The sequence below is a fragment of the Coturnix japonica genome, chromosome 2 (assembly GCF_001577835.2).
Source record: "Coturnix japonica isolate 7356 chromosome 2, Coturnix japonica 2.1, whole genome shotgun sequence".
NCBI classification, from domain to species: Eukaryota; Metazoa; Chordata; class Aves; order Galliformes; family Phasianidae; genus Coturnix; species Coturnix japonica.
This window is the reverse complement of record NC_029517.1, coordinates 5,874,073-5,888,858: the sequence shown is the minus strand read 5'-3', so window position 1 is coordinate 5,888,858 and position 14,786 is coordinate 5,874,073. Positions and strand designations below refer to the sequence as shown.

Below are 14,786 nucleotides of genomic sequence, written 5' to 3'. Positions count from 1 at the left end.
AGTAAAAAGGTGCTTGACATTTTTGCAGCACCTGTAGTAGAACTGGACAAGTTACTTGTAAAGTTAATGATCTGTCTTCGAAAAATACATGGAGGTCTCTAAAGGTTTGCTTTGATTTTGATCATCTTTGACTCATGCTTTAAACACACATTGAGCTGGAACTTAAGTTCTGTGAAGCGAACAGTAATTTTCTGGTAAGAAAATCACGTGCACATTTTGTTTTAAGGCCCAGTTTGCTTCCTTGCTTCCCATTGATTATTCAGTTCAGGCACAGACCAGCACCTTGTGGAAATCAGTGAAAATTGTCCTGAATAAAGGATCACCATTGGATTTATGGAAGCTCATGTAAGGAACAGGAAAAGGGTCTCTGCACTCTTGGAATGTATTTTGCCTTGGTTTTGTAAGATAAGTTTGGCCTTCACCAGGGACAGAGGGATCTGTACGAATGAACAGTTTCTCATTTGGATTTGTTTTCTTTACGTTATTGCTCTGTGCATTAGGGTGAATGATCGTCTCTTTCTTCAAAATCTATTTATAAAATCAGTAATGTATTTGAATAATTATTCAATTCCAGTATGAAACGCAAAGTAATGTATAAATCTGGCTATCTACAAATACATTAGTAGTAAAAGGAAAACCAGCTGCACATAAGCAGCCCAACAACAGTCCTCTGTCCACATACTGTGGCATCTCAGCAGCTTCCTGTGATTTTTATTTCATGGGCTGTGTTTCATCTGCTTGTTACCCTCTCCCATGATGGGACAAATAGTCTTTCCAGTGTCTCCTTAGTGCAGTTCACAGACCACAGACATTTGCTAGTAGCTGCCAGCACCACAGAGCTGTTACAGTGCTGACCTCAGAGCTGTATCTGGGCAGTGTTTTCCCATGGAGTACACGGGTTGCCCCCCCGTGCCTATAAGTGATTTTCAGATTCATACCAAGTCGAGCAAGGACTGGTAGATGAGGCTTAAGAATGATCTGTGAGATGAGGTTGAGTAGGAAATAAGCTTTAACTGACTGTTTTACTGTATGCATTCTCTTAGAATGCATTCAAGTAGGAAATACAGATTAGATGAAATGAAGGTCTTCCTTCTCATCATGAAGATACTGATGAGGTATTAAGTACTGAATAGGTATTAGGTGGCTTGCTTGTTCGAGCTGTCTCAATTGTCTTCAATCCCATGGTACTCATCAGCCTGTTGCTGCAATGGTTGGTGTTCAGAAGAGCTCAGAAAGGGTCTGTTTGAAGGTTCGGTTCTTTCTGTAGGGTGGTTCTGTTGTTTTTTCTTTCTTTGTTTTTATGAGGGAGGCTGTATTCTGAACATACAAACTGTTGTTCACAACCCTAGAATCACATTCAGATGTTGGGAGCTATTAGTAATATGTGAACGGTTGGACTGGATGATCTTTTAGGTCTTTTCCAACCTTGGTGATTCTATGATTCTAAAATGAAAGTACAGGTCCGTATATGTGTATTTGCAGTGTATTTCATGAAGGATTCAGCTGCGGAACACAGTCAGTGGTAATTTAGTGAGATCTCCTGACCCTTGATGACATTGTGTTTCCTTTGGTTCTAATTTACTTGCAGCTGTGTTGTTCAGTTTTGAGTACTCAGGAATATGATGGAGAAACTTCCTGTTTCTGTCAGAGCACATAATTATTGCTGTGAATAGGACTTTCTTCAGTGTTGTGTGGTAATGGGCATTAATTAAAAGCCAAAATACAATTAATGAATCTCTTTGATGTAATTCATTTGTTCAAAGTATTGTGGAAGTGTGTGTTTTTAATTAAGTTTATCTGACCAAGAATTCAAATGTTTCTGATCTACAATAAAACTTGGATTAAATTTCCAATTTAATTCTTAACAATATGATTCATATGCAGTTCATTGTTTTTTGAAAGAGGGAATATTTCATATTCAGACTTAATATTCTATTTGCTTTTTAATCTTTTCATTATACTTAATCATTAGAGAAGTGTATCTTCTTAGAAGAGAAAATAATTTTGTGTGTCCCAAATGAGAGAAGGTAATTTCAGCTGTCGGTGAAGAGTCTTCAATGTGTTTGAGCTGATGGGTTTTGACCCTTTGCTGGCAACCCTTATGGGTTGATGGGGCTGATGTAGGCATTGTTACTATAATATACACGTTTCCTTTGTGCTGCCATGCAGATTTTACTTGAGTTGCCACATTAGAAGAGCAATTACTTACTACATATAATCATAGAATTATAGAATGGTTTGGGTTGGAAGGGACCTCAAGTGTCGTTAAGCTCCAACCCCCCCTACCTAATGCAGGGCCCCCAGGCTCCATGTTTACTGCTAGACCAGGCTGCCCAGGGCCCCATCCAACCTGGCCTTGAACACCTCCAGGGATGGAGCATCCACAGCCTCTCTGGGCAGCTGTTCCAGCACCTCACCATTATCTTGCTAAAGAACTTCCCCCTGATATCCAACCTAAATATCCCCTCCTTCAACTTAAGATGAGTTTGGGTAATACAGGAGAAGTGTAACTAAGACTCTAGCTTTATCCTGCTAGAATAAGAAGGCCCTCAATATGGAAACAAATTAATAAGGCTAGCACAGTAAATTTAATCTCCGTATTGCCACAGATCTGCTGATGCTGAGTAGTGTGCCAGTGCTTGCTGGGACTGAGACATTTTGGCAGAAATAGGGCGGATTGATAAACTGCAGAGCTCTTGGCAGAACAGAATCGGAGTCCGGCCATCCCATTTCTGTCTGGTGGAGCTTGCTGTGGGCTGAAGAGTGAGATTCACCTCAAATGGCCCATGTATCAATTCCTCAAACTTGGAACTCAGGAAATGAATTACCCTTCAAGTATGCCCAGTTGTAAATTCAGACTGAAGGTGTCTGTCCCACAGTCTTTACTTAGAGCTCAAGAAAGTCTTCCTCAGGTTTCAGTCTGTCTGAGGAACTTCAGCGTCATTTTGTGTACATCTTCACACATCCTTTTGGCCATATTTCTTGGGAGGTGTTACAGAACGTAACACCACGGTGGGAACTGTGTCAGTAGAGATAATAACATAATTAATTAGTTGAGAAGAATCTGTAGGTACATATAAGGAATAAAAACATCTATTCTTTAAAATGGGTTTTGAAGGGTAAAAAAAAGGTATCCTGTCCTCTTACAGTACTGCCTCCTCGGCTTCACGCGGTACAACACAGGGCTGTGATTTACTGTTGTTACGATTGATTGCTTTATATTTGTATTGTGTTTGGTTTATGAAACTCATTTTGTTGCACTTAACCATCACTTCGAGGTTTGTTGTATTTGTTTCAGTGTAAGATTCAATGACAGCCTAAAATCCTCCCACCTTCCTCTTGCTCCGCGTGAACTAATTTACTAGTTAATGTAGAAATGCCTATGCCTGCATGTGCTTTGCTTTTCAGATTTCTTTTGTTGCTTGCTTTTTCTTTCTTTTTTTTCCTTTTTTTTTTTTTTTTTTTTTTTGTTGCCAAGTTTTATACATCTATTTTCTCACCTACCATATCCTAGGGGGCTTGGAGTACCAATAATACAGTCAGCCCACCTTCCTGGTCCCCAGACATTTCAGAAGGTCGGGACATTTTTAAATCCAGACAGCTTCCTGGCAGTGCCATTTGGAGCATCAAAGTGGTAAATAATTTGAATTTATTTTCCTATGTCCGTTGCTATCTTTCTGCTGTAGAGACTACTGATGAAATTCTGTCTATCACAATTGAATTAATCTTCCATTCTAGTACTGCTTAACACGTTTAGAAACCATTAAAACTCTGGAGCTTTCAGGTTAGAAGAAAAAGTGTGCTTTCCAGAGTGCACAATACGATGGCATTGCCTGCTATTACAGAACAAAGGCTGGTCTATATTAGCCATTTCTTGTGTGCTCACTTTCTGTGGTTAGCTTTGCATAGCCATCAAAATAAGTTACATGAGAAGGAAAATGTCCTTAAGTCTGGCAGCAAGGTAGGCCAGGCAACGAAAGGAGCAGAGCTCTGAGCTGGAGCTTGACTCTGTTGCTGTGGAGAAACCCTACAGAGCAGATTCAAAGTGACAGCCTTTTTAGCTTATGGGGGAACCAAAAAAAACCCAGCTACCTCACCTGATTAGATGGACCAAAGCTCATATCCACAGTGGCAGTTATTGTTGAAAATACCTTAAAAAATTTAACGACAAAAAAAACCCAAACCAACAACCCTGAGTGGTGAAACACTAACAAACAGTTGCAGGTTACCAGTAATTTATTTTCATTTCACTTTAACACTCATGCTATTTTTATTTTGACATGAGCTTTTGCTGCTTCAAGCATTAATTTTCAGCTTACTATTCAGCATTAACATTGATACAAGCGTGTGCTTATTTCTATTACTAGCTCTGGGAAAATAACAATACTGATATGAAATCTGAAACGTACAGATAAGAATCGTGTCAGAAGAGTTTATGTCTTAAAAAAAGAAATTGATGCTTGTATGTTCTGTCTGTGCACATGTATTAACTTCATGTATGTAAAGACAACATTATCCCTTCACTTCTACTGCATATGAATACTTCTGCCATCAATAGTGTCTTTCCTCTCATTTTCTAAAGTAGTGTTGCATTACGTTACCTTATATCATAAATCAGTTTAATTTCTTGTTACATTTATGGATATATATTGCGAAAAGTATAATCTTCAGTATGTCCTTCTAAATATGACTGTAAACTTTTATTATCTTCTTTACATTGGGAGTTGTTATATTTGAAAAGTGATGTTAGTAATATCAAGCCCATCATGCTGCTTTCCATCCATGGAGTTCCTATCTCTGTCAGTAGGAGCTGTTCATGTCTGTTGGCAACACTGTCCCCAAGCAGCTTTATGTTCAATTAGCATTGTTTTATTGAGTAAATCTTTTGTCTTGGTATTAAAATAGCTTCCAGAAAATGTCTCGATCCATGCACAGAACCTTCATAGGTAATGTGTGGACAGAGTTGAGCTGTCTTAGAAGCAGAGATTACTCACATACTCAAAGTCAATCAGTAATCTCGTTGCCTATTTTGTAGTAGGAAAGATGTTTGCTTAGACGTATCCCGCAGTTGCTGTCACGTTTCAGAGCCTTTGCTCTCTATAGACGTGTTCTGTAAAGGTATGTGACACGTTGACCAGAACTGGGTAAGGGACATTGTCAGGACATTCATTTTCTTTCTGGAAGCAATTAGGGAGTTCCTCTTACAGTTTGTATTCAGCTGATTTTGAAAATAACAAGAAAAAAAAAAAATCATGAAATTCAAACTGAGTCACAGGAGCAGCGTGAGGTAATTATTATTTAAGAAACATATTTGCTTTTCTACAGTAAATTGTAATTGAACACACTTTGTGGATGCTCCAAGAGCACACAAGCACTGTATGTCTCTGCATATAAAGGGGAAAAGAAGCTGTCTAAAAATAAGTGGATATTTTCTAGGAGAAGCCTACTATTATGGGGAACGTTGATTTGAGTTTAATTGATATAATTAATATAAAAAGCTCTCTCTGTATGTGCTGAATTAAAAGAGTTCAGTGGAGCCAACTCCCGCTTCTCTTTGGGAGTAGGATTGAGTCCTAACAAATTCCAGTGTTTGCTTGATTATTCAGAGTGAAAGAAATGTGTCTGTGATTGCAACTAATCAAGGGTCCAGGCCATATGCAGAATTCACATGAGCTGAGAGATTAGAAAGAAAAATGAATCATGTAATGGAGGATATTTACTTTGCATATTTCACAACTATGGGGAAAAAAAATCCCGTATTTCCAATTATTCTTGAACAGAAAATAAATGTTTCTGGGTTTGTCTGCTTTCTCACTGGTGATAAAGGTGATCATATTAATTCGTGTAAGTAATTATAAGAGTTAGAGTTATTTCATTACAATCTATGCAGTCATTTGTTGACTGTCGCCTAGGGTGCCCATATGCACTTGAAATCATAGGGTGTTTTGTTTTACTTACGTTTTCCCTAGATGTGTTGAACAAGTTTGAATCCCTCAAAACAAAAGGACTGCAGACTGAATTTAACTTGTTATCTCATGTTGAATAGGGCCGCGGATCAGGATTCCCAGGGAAGCGGAGGCCGCGCGGTGCAGGTCTTTCAGGACGAGGTGGCAGAGGCAGATCAAAACTGAAAAATGGAGTTGGGACTGTAGTCATTCCAGGGGTAAGAACGCTTATTTTTAAGTCATGTTGTAGTCTGTGAATGTAAAGTAACCTAATCCAACTATAATTCTGTCATTAAAATGCTGTTTAAAGCCAAAGAACACTAAAAAGTAGAGGTATATGATGAAATCTGGTTATTATTACATATGTATGATTATGAACTACAGCACTAAAGCAAAATAAACCTGAAGCGATTTTATGCAGCTGTTTCCAATTAAAGGGACAACTGCTGGGCATCTTGGCGTGAGGCTTCTACTTCTCAAGTGGAAAAAATGCCAGATAAGTACAACACTCACTGAACGACAGAGTAGGGGAGACCAAGTCATGTTCATACAAATAGAACAGGTGAGACCAGAGGTTGTTCTACACTGGGGACCAAACCAGACTGTGAGGGAAGGGCACAGAACAGAAGAGCCACAGACAGTGAGATACTGCTGTTCTGCCTGGGCTGGGGAGTTGCTGAACAGAAGGTGATGTCATTGCTGGTGTCATTGCCAAAGTTGTCCAAAGCTTCTGTTGGAATTTTTGGCATAAATTTGTGTATGTACTTGTAAAAACTGCTAGTGACCATGCTGACCTCTTTCAGTTCTACAACTCATGAGCCTGTTGAATGCAGGCATACCTCCCTTGCTTTACATTGCTGCTTGCTTCTGAGACGTCTTAGAGAAACGATGGTTGAGAAGTGCATTTTATTATCTTCCTGCCACTCGTTTTTATAGGCATCTGCCGTTTCATCCTTGTTTTCCTTCCACTTTTTCCCTGCTAATATGGAGAAACCCCGTATTATTTGATGTTCCTTGTATGAAAACTGTTCCATACAATTGCTGTCCCTTTCAGTTGTTTTGGTGTGTTTTCCTATGTTGGCTTTGATGTTCTATTTCATATCTCAGAGCTCACTGAGGGGTTCTTAGTGCAGTTCTTTATAGTTGTCATTCATTTTTTATTTCTCCAAATATCTTAATATTGTTGGCAAATTTTGTCACCTTGCTCCATGTTCCAGGTTGTGCATGTGCCTGTTAGCACTCATCCCTGTCAGGATGTTCACCATTGAAAAATAAAAGAGATAATTGATGTTATTATTGAAATTGAATCAATCATGTGGGTTATTTTGATATTAGAAAGCACAGCTTTGTACTTCAAGACAAGCCAGGTTTTGTAGAACAAACACTTAAAAGCTGTAACAAATCAGAGAATCTTCAGTGAGTTTAAGTGTTGTAACAAAAGTGACCATCACTATCCTCAGTTTCCTATAGAAATTTCAACCTGTGGTTTTTAAAGTGAATGGCAGCTTTTCTACTTCAGAGTTGAGAGCAGCAGCAATGTGGCTGCCTTGGAATAAAGTAGATGAAGGTACCAGTACAAAGAGATCAGCCTTTTCCAGATTAGAGGTTGAAATAGAAGTATTTTCAGCCCCTTTGCTAAACTTGTTCATACTCATTGGGATAGTGACTACATGAATTTGGAAATCATTACATGTAGGGAATGGGGGAGAAGGGGGCTACAGGTTAACTCCCATTGGCTCATGTCTAGTGTTAAACTAGCATCAAAACTGGAGTAATTCAGTTCTTCACATTTCTGCTCTTTTGTACATGTAAGCAACTCTGAGAGCTTTGTGGAGTCTGTGGAAATGCATGCATGGGAAAAACTCTCCCTAAACATCTTGAGAGGTGTTTCAGGAGTTCTTTGGGTTAATTAGTTACAGCTGCAGAGCTGTCTGCAGTACAGTACTTAAACCATGTTAACAGCATACTTATATTCCCTTTTTAGCCGTTTCTCAGTACATGCTGATTTTCAGCAGCAGTGTATCAGAAAGATTCCTGTAGCTGTCGTAGCAGTATTTGCATTTGTCTCTAGTGATGTTTGGATTTGTGAAATATTTAGAGTATTATTTAAACAGAACTAGGCGTGTAAGTTTTGAATTGGGTTTTTAAAGTAACACACATGTATAAAACTAGAACAGCTGGTAAAACAAATGACGTTTCCCTGGCATGCGTTTATCCTGTCTTTTTGTTGTGGGTTTTTTTGTTTGTTTGTTTGTTTCCTTTCATAGAACTGCACTTTTGTCTCCCAAACTTTCATACTCACTGCTGGCTTGGAGAGTAACAGCCTAAGTGTGTTAATGCAAAGTCATGGGTGGCAAATTCTGCACAGCAAGATTTGTATAGAAGTCAGAGCACAAAGCATTCTTTGATGTTTTCTTGTGACTCTCCCAAAATCACTAGGACTTCTTTTCTTCTTTTTCTTCCTGAGGAGCTCTATATACACATGCATACACTGAGTTAGTGAAGGGCAATTGAGAATAATGATATTCTTAGTCAAAAGGAGAATGGCAGTCTACAGTAAGACTTCACAGATTGAGATCAAACCAGCGGTGAATTAGTAAAATGATTTCTTATGAAGATAGCTTTCTATGAAGGACATATGCACATTCTGATATGTTTGTGTTCTCTGGCATTAAAAATCAACATTCTTATAGATTTCATGTTGTCTCATGTCTTAAAAAATGTGATGTGCTTGCTAATTACTGTGTTTGTTTTGGTAGGTTACGACTATGGATATTTCCTCTAATAAAGATGAAGAAGAAAACTCGATGCATAATACAGTTGTCCTCTTCTCCAGCAGCGACAAGTTCACTCTACATCAGGTTAGACTCTTAAGCTTTCATTACGTTTCATAGAATCGCTAAGGTTGGAAAAGACCATGCAGACCATCCAGTCCAACCATCAACCCATCCCCTCATGCTGACCATGTCCCTCAGTGACACGTGTACCCTTTTACTGAACACACTTTTCTTGGTGACTTCACCACCTCCCTGGGCAGCCTGTTCCAATGCCTGACCACTCCTTCTGAGAATGACTTTTTCGAAATTTATAACCTGAAACTCCTCTGGTGCAATCTGGGGCCACCACCTCTCATTCTATTGCTGTTACCTTGGAGTAGTGGCCGACCCCCACCTCTTTTTGTAGAGCCATAGAGTCAACCTCCTTTCAAAGAGTCGTAGAGGCACTAAGGTCTCCCTTGAGCCTCCTCTTCTCTAGATTGAACAATCCCAGTTCCCTCACCTGCTGCTCTTAAGAATTGAGCTCCAGACTCTTCACCAGCTTCATTGACCTTCTCAGGATGTGCTTCAGGGCTTTGATATCTTTCTTGTTGTGAGGAGCCCAAAACTGCACACTCTACTTGAGGTGTGGCCTCAACGGTGCTTTATTTAAAAAAAATAAATAAATGTAATTGAATATTTTCTGAATTTACTGTCTAACATGTTGAAAATCCACACTTTTCTGTAATTTCAGGATATGTGCGTAGTTTGTGGGAGTTTTGGACAAGGTGCTGAGGGCAGGTTGCTTGCCTGTTCTCAATGTGGTCAGTGTTACCATCCATACTGTGTCAGTATTAAGGTGAGTGCTTTGTTATTTAAGAGATTACTTAATTACACTGTTTTCATATTGTACTTTAATAGCACTATGCTGCCTTTGGTTTTGTGGTAATTAAGGGAGTCATTAACTTGTTAGATATTCTTCAGCTAATGTGACCATTATTTGTATGCAACTTGTGAAAGACTTTAATTAAATGCCATTTTGTAGTATGCACTGCCTCAAGAGAAATTAACCTTTTTGTAATTTCACAACCATAAATAGTACTGATTATCCAGCAGTTGGTTAAAATAACAGTTTGAGATATCAGCTTAAAAGCTAAATACAAGCAAAATTAAAATCAAAGGAAAAAAAAATGTAATGCAGCTTCATTTACTGGGGGCATAAGGTTTAGTTGATTCAATTTGTCTGTTGGCTGTCAGAATTGACAGCAGTTGGAGTGGTTAATTAATACATTTTTCTTTCATTAGTCTAGGAGAGAATGTGTGAAAATTAAATCTGAATGGTATGATTTGACTTAGTAAGCAGATAATAACCTATTTACTCCAATATATAAGCTATATGCTACTTACTGTGCAAGTACATGTATGTAAAACAGGGATTTCTTCAAACACATCATAGAATGTTATTTAAAATGTACTTTACAAAGCATCATATGCACTTTTCATGCAACTCTACTCTGGTTTTACATTTGCATGCTACTTTTACATTACTGGACCTCAGTAAATTATTTGCTTTAGGTGACTGGAAAATCAGCATTGGCTATTGTCAGGTGATGCTGTCCTACATGTAGACCTAGCACAGCTTGTATTCTCTGACATCCTGAATTTATATTCCTGAAGAGTATCAGCAACTCCAGGCAGTTCCTTTCTGTTTGCTCCTTTCTCACTTAGTGGGACTCCACAAAGTCTAATTGAGAAATGGCTACTTGTGGTGTTAGTGTGAGTGGTAGAGCACCCAGTGCTGCATAGCCAGGCCTTAATTTATGCACTGATTATACTTCACAGAGCACAGTTCAAATAATTTTCACCTTGCCATTTGCAGATTACTAAAGTGGTGCTTAGTAAGGGCTGGAGGTGCCTGGAGTGCACGGTATGCGAAGCCTGTGGGAAAGCTACAGACCCAGGAAGGCTGCTTCTCTGTGATGACTGCGACATCAGTTATCACACCTACTGCTTAGATCCACCCCTGCAGACTGTTCCGAAAGGAGGCTGGAAGTGCAAATGGTGTGTTTGGTTCTGGTGTCAGAAATGGTGGCCTCTTTTGTCCCATTTTGTCACTTTATATTTGCAATGATTACTGTAATAATTGCTTGAATTGTATTTTTGAGTCAAATGAATTAAAACAAACAAAATCTTTTTGCTTTGTTTCAGTCAGTTATCAATTCAATATGGTTAGATTAGGTTGTGATTGGACTTGATGATCTTGAAGGTCTTTTCCAACCTTAGCAATTCTATGATTCTAAGGAAATTGTTGTTATCTTCTCTTTATAACCTTTCTTCGTACCACAAAACACCTAAGTAGAGGTGGACAATATTTATTCTGAAACCTCTAGACAAAAAAACCTAATCTATATTCACTGCTACAATTAATTGGCATTACACCAGATTGCTCTAAAGATAAAACCCTCTGAAAACCATTCATGTTATTTGAGTGAAATACAAACCAAATAGACATCTGTGTGGCTAAGTGTCTGCTGGTGAATGGCAACTGGAAGCAGGCACTCCTTTGACCTTGTTAAACTGTTACGTACATCCATCTGCCTGTTTTTGCAGATTGAAAGGACTTCTCACTTAGGAAATGCTTTAAAAAATACAAAAAAATACAGTAATGTTTAAAATCTAAATAATAATTCTTCATTCAAATAAAATATTTTGACCTGAAATAAGCTTGCTTCCTCCATGGAACTAGTTTGTGATGTGAAATTAAAGTATTTACCCAGTTCTAAGTTAGGAGAGCTTTAGTGCCTCAAAACAGTTGTCTTGTGAACTGCAGGTAACATCATTCTGTCTTTTCTGCAGGTGTGTTTGGTGCAGACACTGTGGAGCAACTTCACCAGGTTTAAGATGCGAATGGCAAAATAATTACACTCAGTGTGCTCCCTGTGCAAGTCTGTCTACCTGCCCAATCTGCTATCGCACTTACAGGGATGAAGAGCTTATAATTCAGTGTAGACAATGCGATCGGTAAGGATCACTACTGTTCTACAGGCTTTTTGTGGTTAAAGCTCATTTCATTTTTTATTTATTTTTTTCCCCTCCCTCCCAGTATAAAAGCTTAAAGATGAAAGGAATGGTCTTGTGGTAAAGAACACTGGACTGAATCTCAGAAGTCTTTTTGTTATTTCATTCCTAGTTGTACTACAGATTGTATTATATTTGGGCAAATTAATTAATCACTGTGCCTCATCTTCCCCCTCTGTAAAAACAAAATATAACTAATTTACCTCACAAGGCTGTTGTGGTGAGGCTAGATCTAGATTACTTTGTATCAAATGAGTAGTTAAAATGATTTCAAATATAGGGAGAAATTATAATACCAAGATATATTTGCTTCTGGTACATTGCTTTATAGAGTTTTCCTTCCTGTGAAGGGAAATAGGTAATATAATACTCTATATGCAGTATTTAACACAAACCACTATAGAATAATGTTGTGTATGGAGAACCTATTTCATCCTTTCTCTCTATTAGAATTTAAATTAAACAAGTATTTCACATTTACTTGGACCATATACTGATATTTAGGTCTCCTAAAACACCACATATTTCCTTTAAATTGTATTTTTTCCCCCACTTAATTTCTAGATGGATGCATGCAATCTGTCAGAACTTAAACTCAGAGGAGGAAGTGGAAAACATAGCTGATATGGGTTTTGACTGTACCATTTGTAGGCCATACATACCACCAACAAACGGTAAGAAGACAATTGAAACCAATGGCAGGACTGCACACTGCAGTAAATAGGTTTGGGAATGGGTTGTGGTTCTTTTCTGTGATGGAGAGTTGGCTTGTTGTAGAAGCAAGATCTTTGTTTTTATTTTAAGGGCATCATGGAAGCGTCCTCAGCTCTTTCTCACCCTCTCATAATTGACTGTAAAGCCACCTCTGCAGCCAAAGGCAACCTATCAGGGAGAATTCTTGACAGATTTAGTGAAGATAATTTGGGCAAAGGACTAAAAACATCTGATACTGAAAGGGATAAATGCATCTCACTTTGTCAGGAGGAAGGAAGAACGATCTGAATTGAAGAATATTGAAATAAATTCTGTGCAGAAAAAAATTCCCTATATCAATTCTTTGAAGCCTTCTGAAGCAGCAGTAGCTGTAACAACAGTGCACATAAGTATTTTTTCCCTCCAATCCTATAGTTTATTAATGCCACTCCCTCAGCTCTCCCAATATTTAAGACCTATAGTTCCCTACGTGTGATATTTAAAAATATCACATGTGTATTATACCTCCATATTTCCCTGTTTGTGATTCTCCATGTTTTTGTTAGTTAAAATACACAATTCTCATGAATTTTCATCTTCTCTGGACATGTCTTCAGGGAACATACCGACTTCCTTGTCTGCAGTATGCAGTTTCACAGCATTGGTACTTCAGGAGCTGAGGTTACTGTGGTTTTTCTCTTCGAGCACAGCTATGCCATCTGGTTCTGTGGGATGGTACTGGTTAATTTTATAGTGAGTGGCTTGTCAGCAATTAGATTGGCCTATTAGATGATTTATGATCTTGCTACAAGAATAGTATCCTGGGTCTGTTTTCTCTGCGTGTCAGTTCACAGGAGTGTCTGCTTCAGTCTGTTGCTTTAACAGAGCACTGACACATCTACACATTTTCAGAGTAATAGTATGGTAAAGTGTTTGTGTTAACCCTTTATTGAGAGTGTCATCAGGTTTTGAGAACATAGTAGAAGGAGGGAACAAGAACCAAGCAGTCAATTAAATAACAAAACCCCAGGGGTAAGACTGAGATATAGGGTTGACTGCACCACAAGGCTTGTGTTTGAGAGGACTGCTGAGAAGAGTTCAGCAGAGATCTGAAGTTCCTTTATACCTCCCATCCACATAACAGTGTGGCAGTAATTGTAACTTAATGATGTGGGTTTTGAAAGCTATACATTTGCTTGTGTAAGTTGATCGACTATATGTGTATGGTTGTGGAACGCTTCTAAGTATTGCACTATTGTCTCTGTTAGAAGTAAGGATTATATATACTTAGTATATATATAGTATATTACATATACTTAGGTATTTCTACAACTTGCTTCACGTGTGAGCTCTACTTTCTCAAATTCAAAACAAAAAAGTTTTCTCAAGGGACTTGTAAATGTAACAGTTTTCTGTTTCTTTTGGTAATAATGTTTGGACAATTAAAACATGCATAACCAAGTAAGGAATACTACCTTTTACTTACGAGCTTGCAGAACTACTGTTTGGATGATTATAAGGTTCATAATTTGGGAGGTGGAACAACTTCAGAAGGGGGTATCAGATGTTTAACTGAGGTAGTCCTTTCTGAACACCACCATGAAGATGTGTAGGTTCATCTTCTGAGAAATAGGAACCAGTCCTGCAAGACCTGTTAGAAAGTTCCCCACCCTTCTTTGCAATTTCTGCTCAGCTGTTTTATGAGACAAGTTTCTCTGCTTTTTCTTTTTTGTCTTGGCTCAGTATGTGTAATAACTCTAACGTGTGTACATTTGCACAGTTGCATGTCTAAATATATCATTTGGTGCATGTTCTAGGAATAGTTGCATGTACTTCTATGTGAAATGTTTCAGTGTTTTGTTAATTTTTCTACAATGTGTTTGAAAATTGTGTAATTTTTTTTGTTTCAAGATGAGAGAAACAAATGCTAACAGTGTAACGTTTCTTAGAGTATACCATATCGTAATTTTATTGGGGTAGTTCTTTCTCTTTCCATCTGATCTACCACAGAGGATATCAATGTGTTGCAAATATTATTACAATTTTCTTTACTACTTTATTTGAAAAAAAGCAAAAGACCCTCAATCTACTAACTTATCACTACGTAGCAGCTGAAAAAGTAGGTGTATTTGTTGGTAGTAGGTAAATTCCTTCTAGAATGTATGCACTGAGAAGGAGCTTCCATTTTTCTCTCTTTAGAAAACAAGAACTTCAAGAGTTCTTGCCTATCTCAAGAATATCAGATATGTATCTGATAATCTTAAAGTCATCTTCATGAAATAGGATTAAATATAAATAGTTTTTCTTTCTGAGC

The 14,786-nt window shown here is 38.0% G+C and overlaps 1 protein-coding gene across 11 annotated transcripts in view; it reads left to right on the top strand.

The window, feature by feature from the left end:
* The window catches only part of KMT2C (lysine methyltransferase 2C), a 165,214-nt gene that overhangs the window by 94,007 nt on the left and 56,421 nt on the right, over window positions 1-14,786 (top strand). For 10 of the 11 annotated variants that reach the window (XM_015852848.2, XM_015852858.2, XM_015852853.2 and 7 more), the window contains 7 exons: window positions 3,515-3,634; window positions 6,047-6,163; window positions 8,705-8,806; window positions 9,456-9,560; window positions 10,581-10,762; window positions 11,558-11,722; window positions 12,344-12,453. In XM_015852848.2, the coding sequence (XP_015708334.1) occupies window positions 3,515-3,634; window positions 6,047-6,163; window positions 8,705-8,806; window positions 9,456-9,560; window positions 10,581-10,762; window positions 11,558-11,722; window positions 12,344-12,453 (901 nt within the window). The remainder of the gene's footprint in view (window positions 1-3,514; window positions 3,635-6,046; window positions 6,164-8,704; window positions 8,807-9,455; window positions 9,561-10,580; window positions 10,763-11,557; window positions 11,723-12,343; window positions 12,454-14,786) is intronic. The other variant, XM_015852855.2, reaches the window with a different exon arrangement.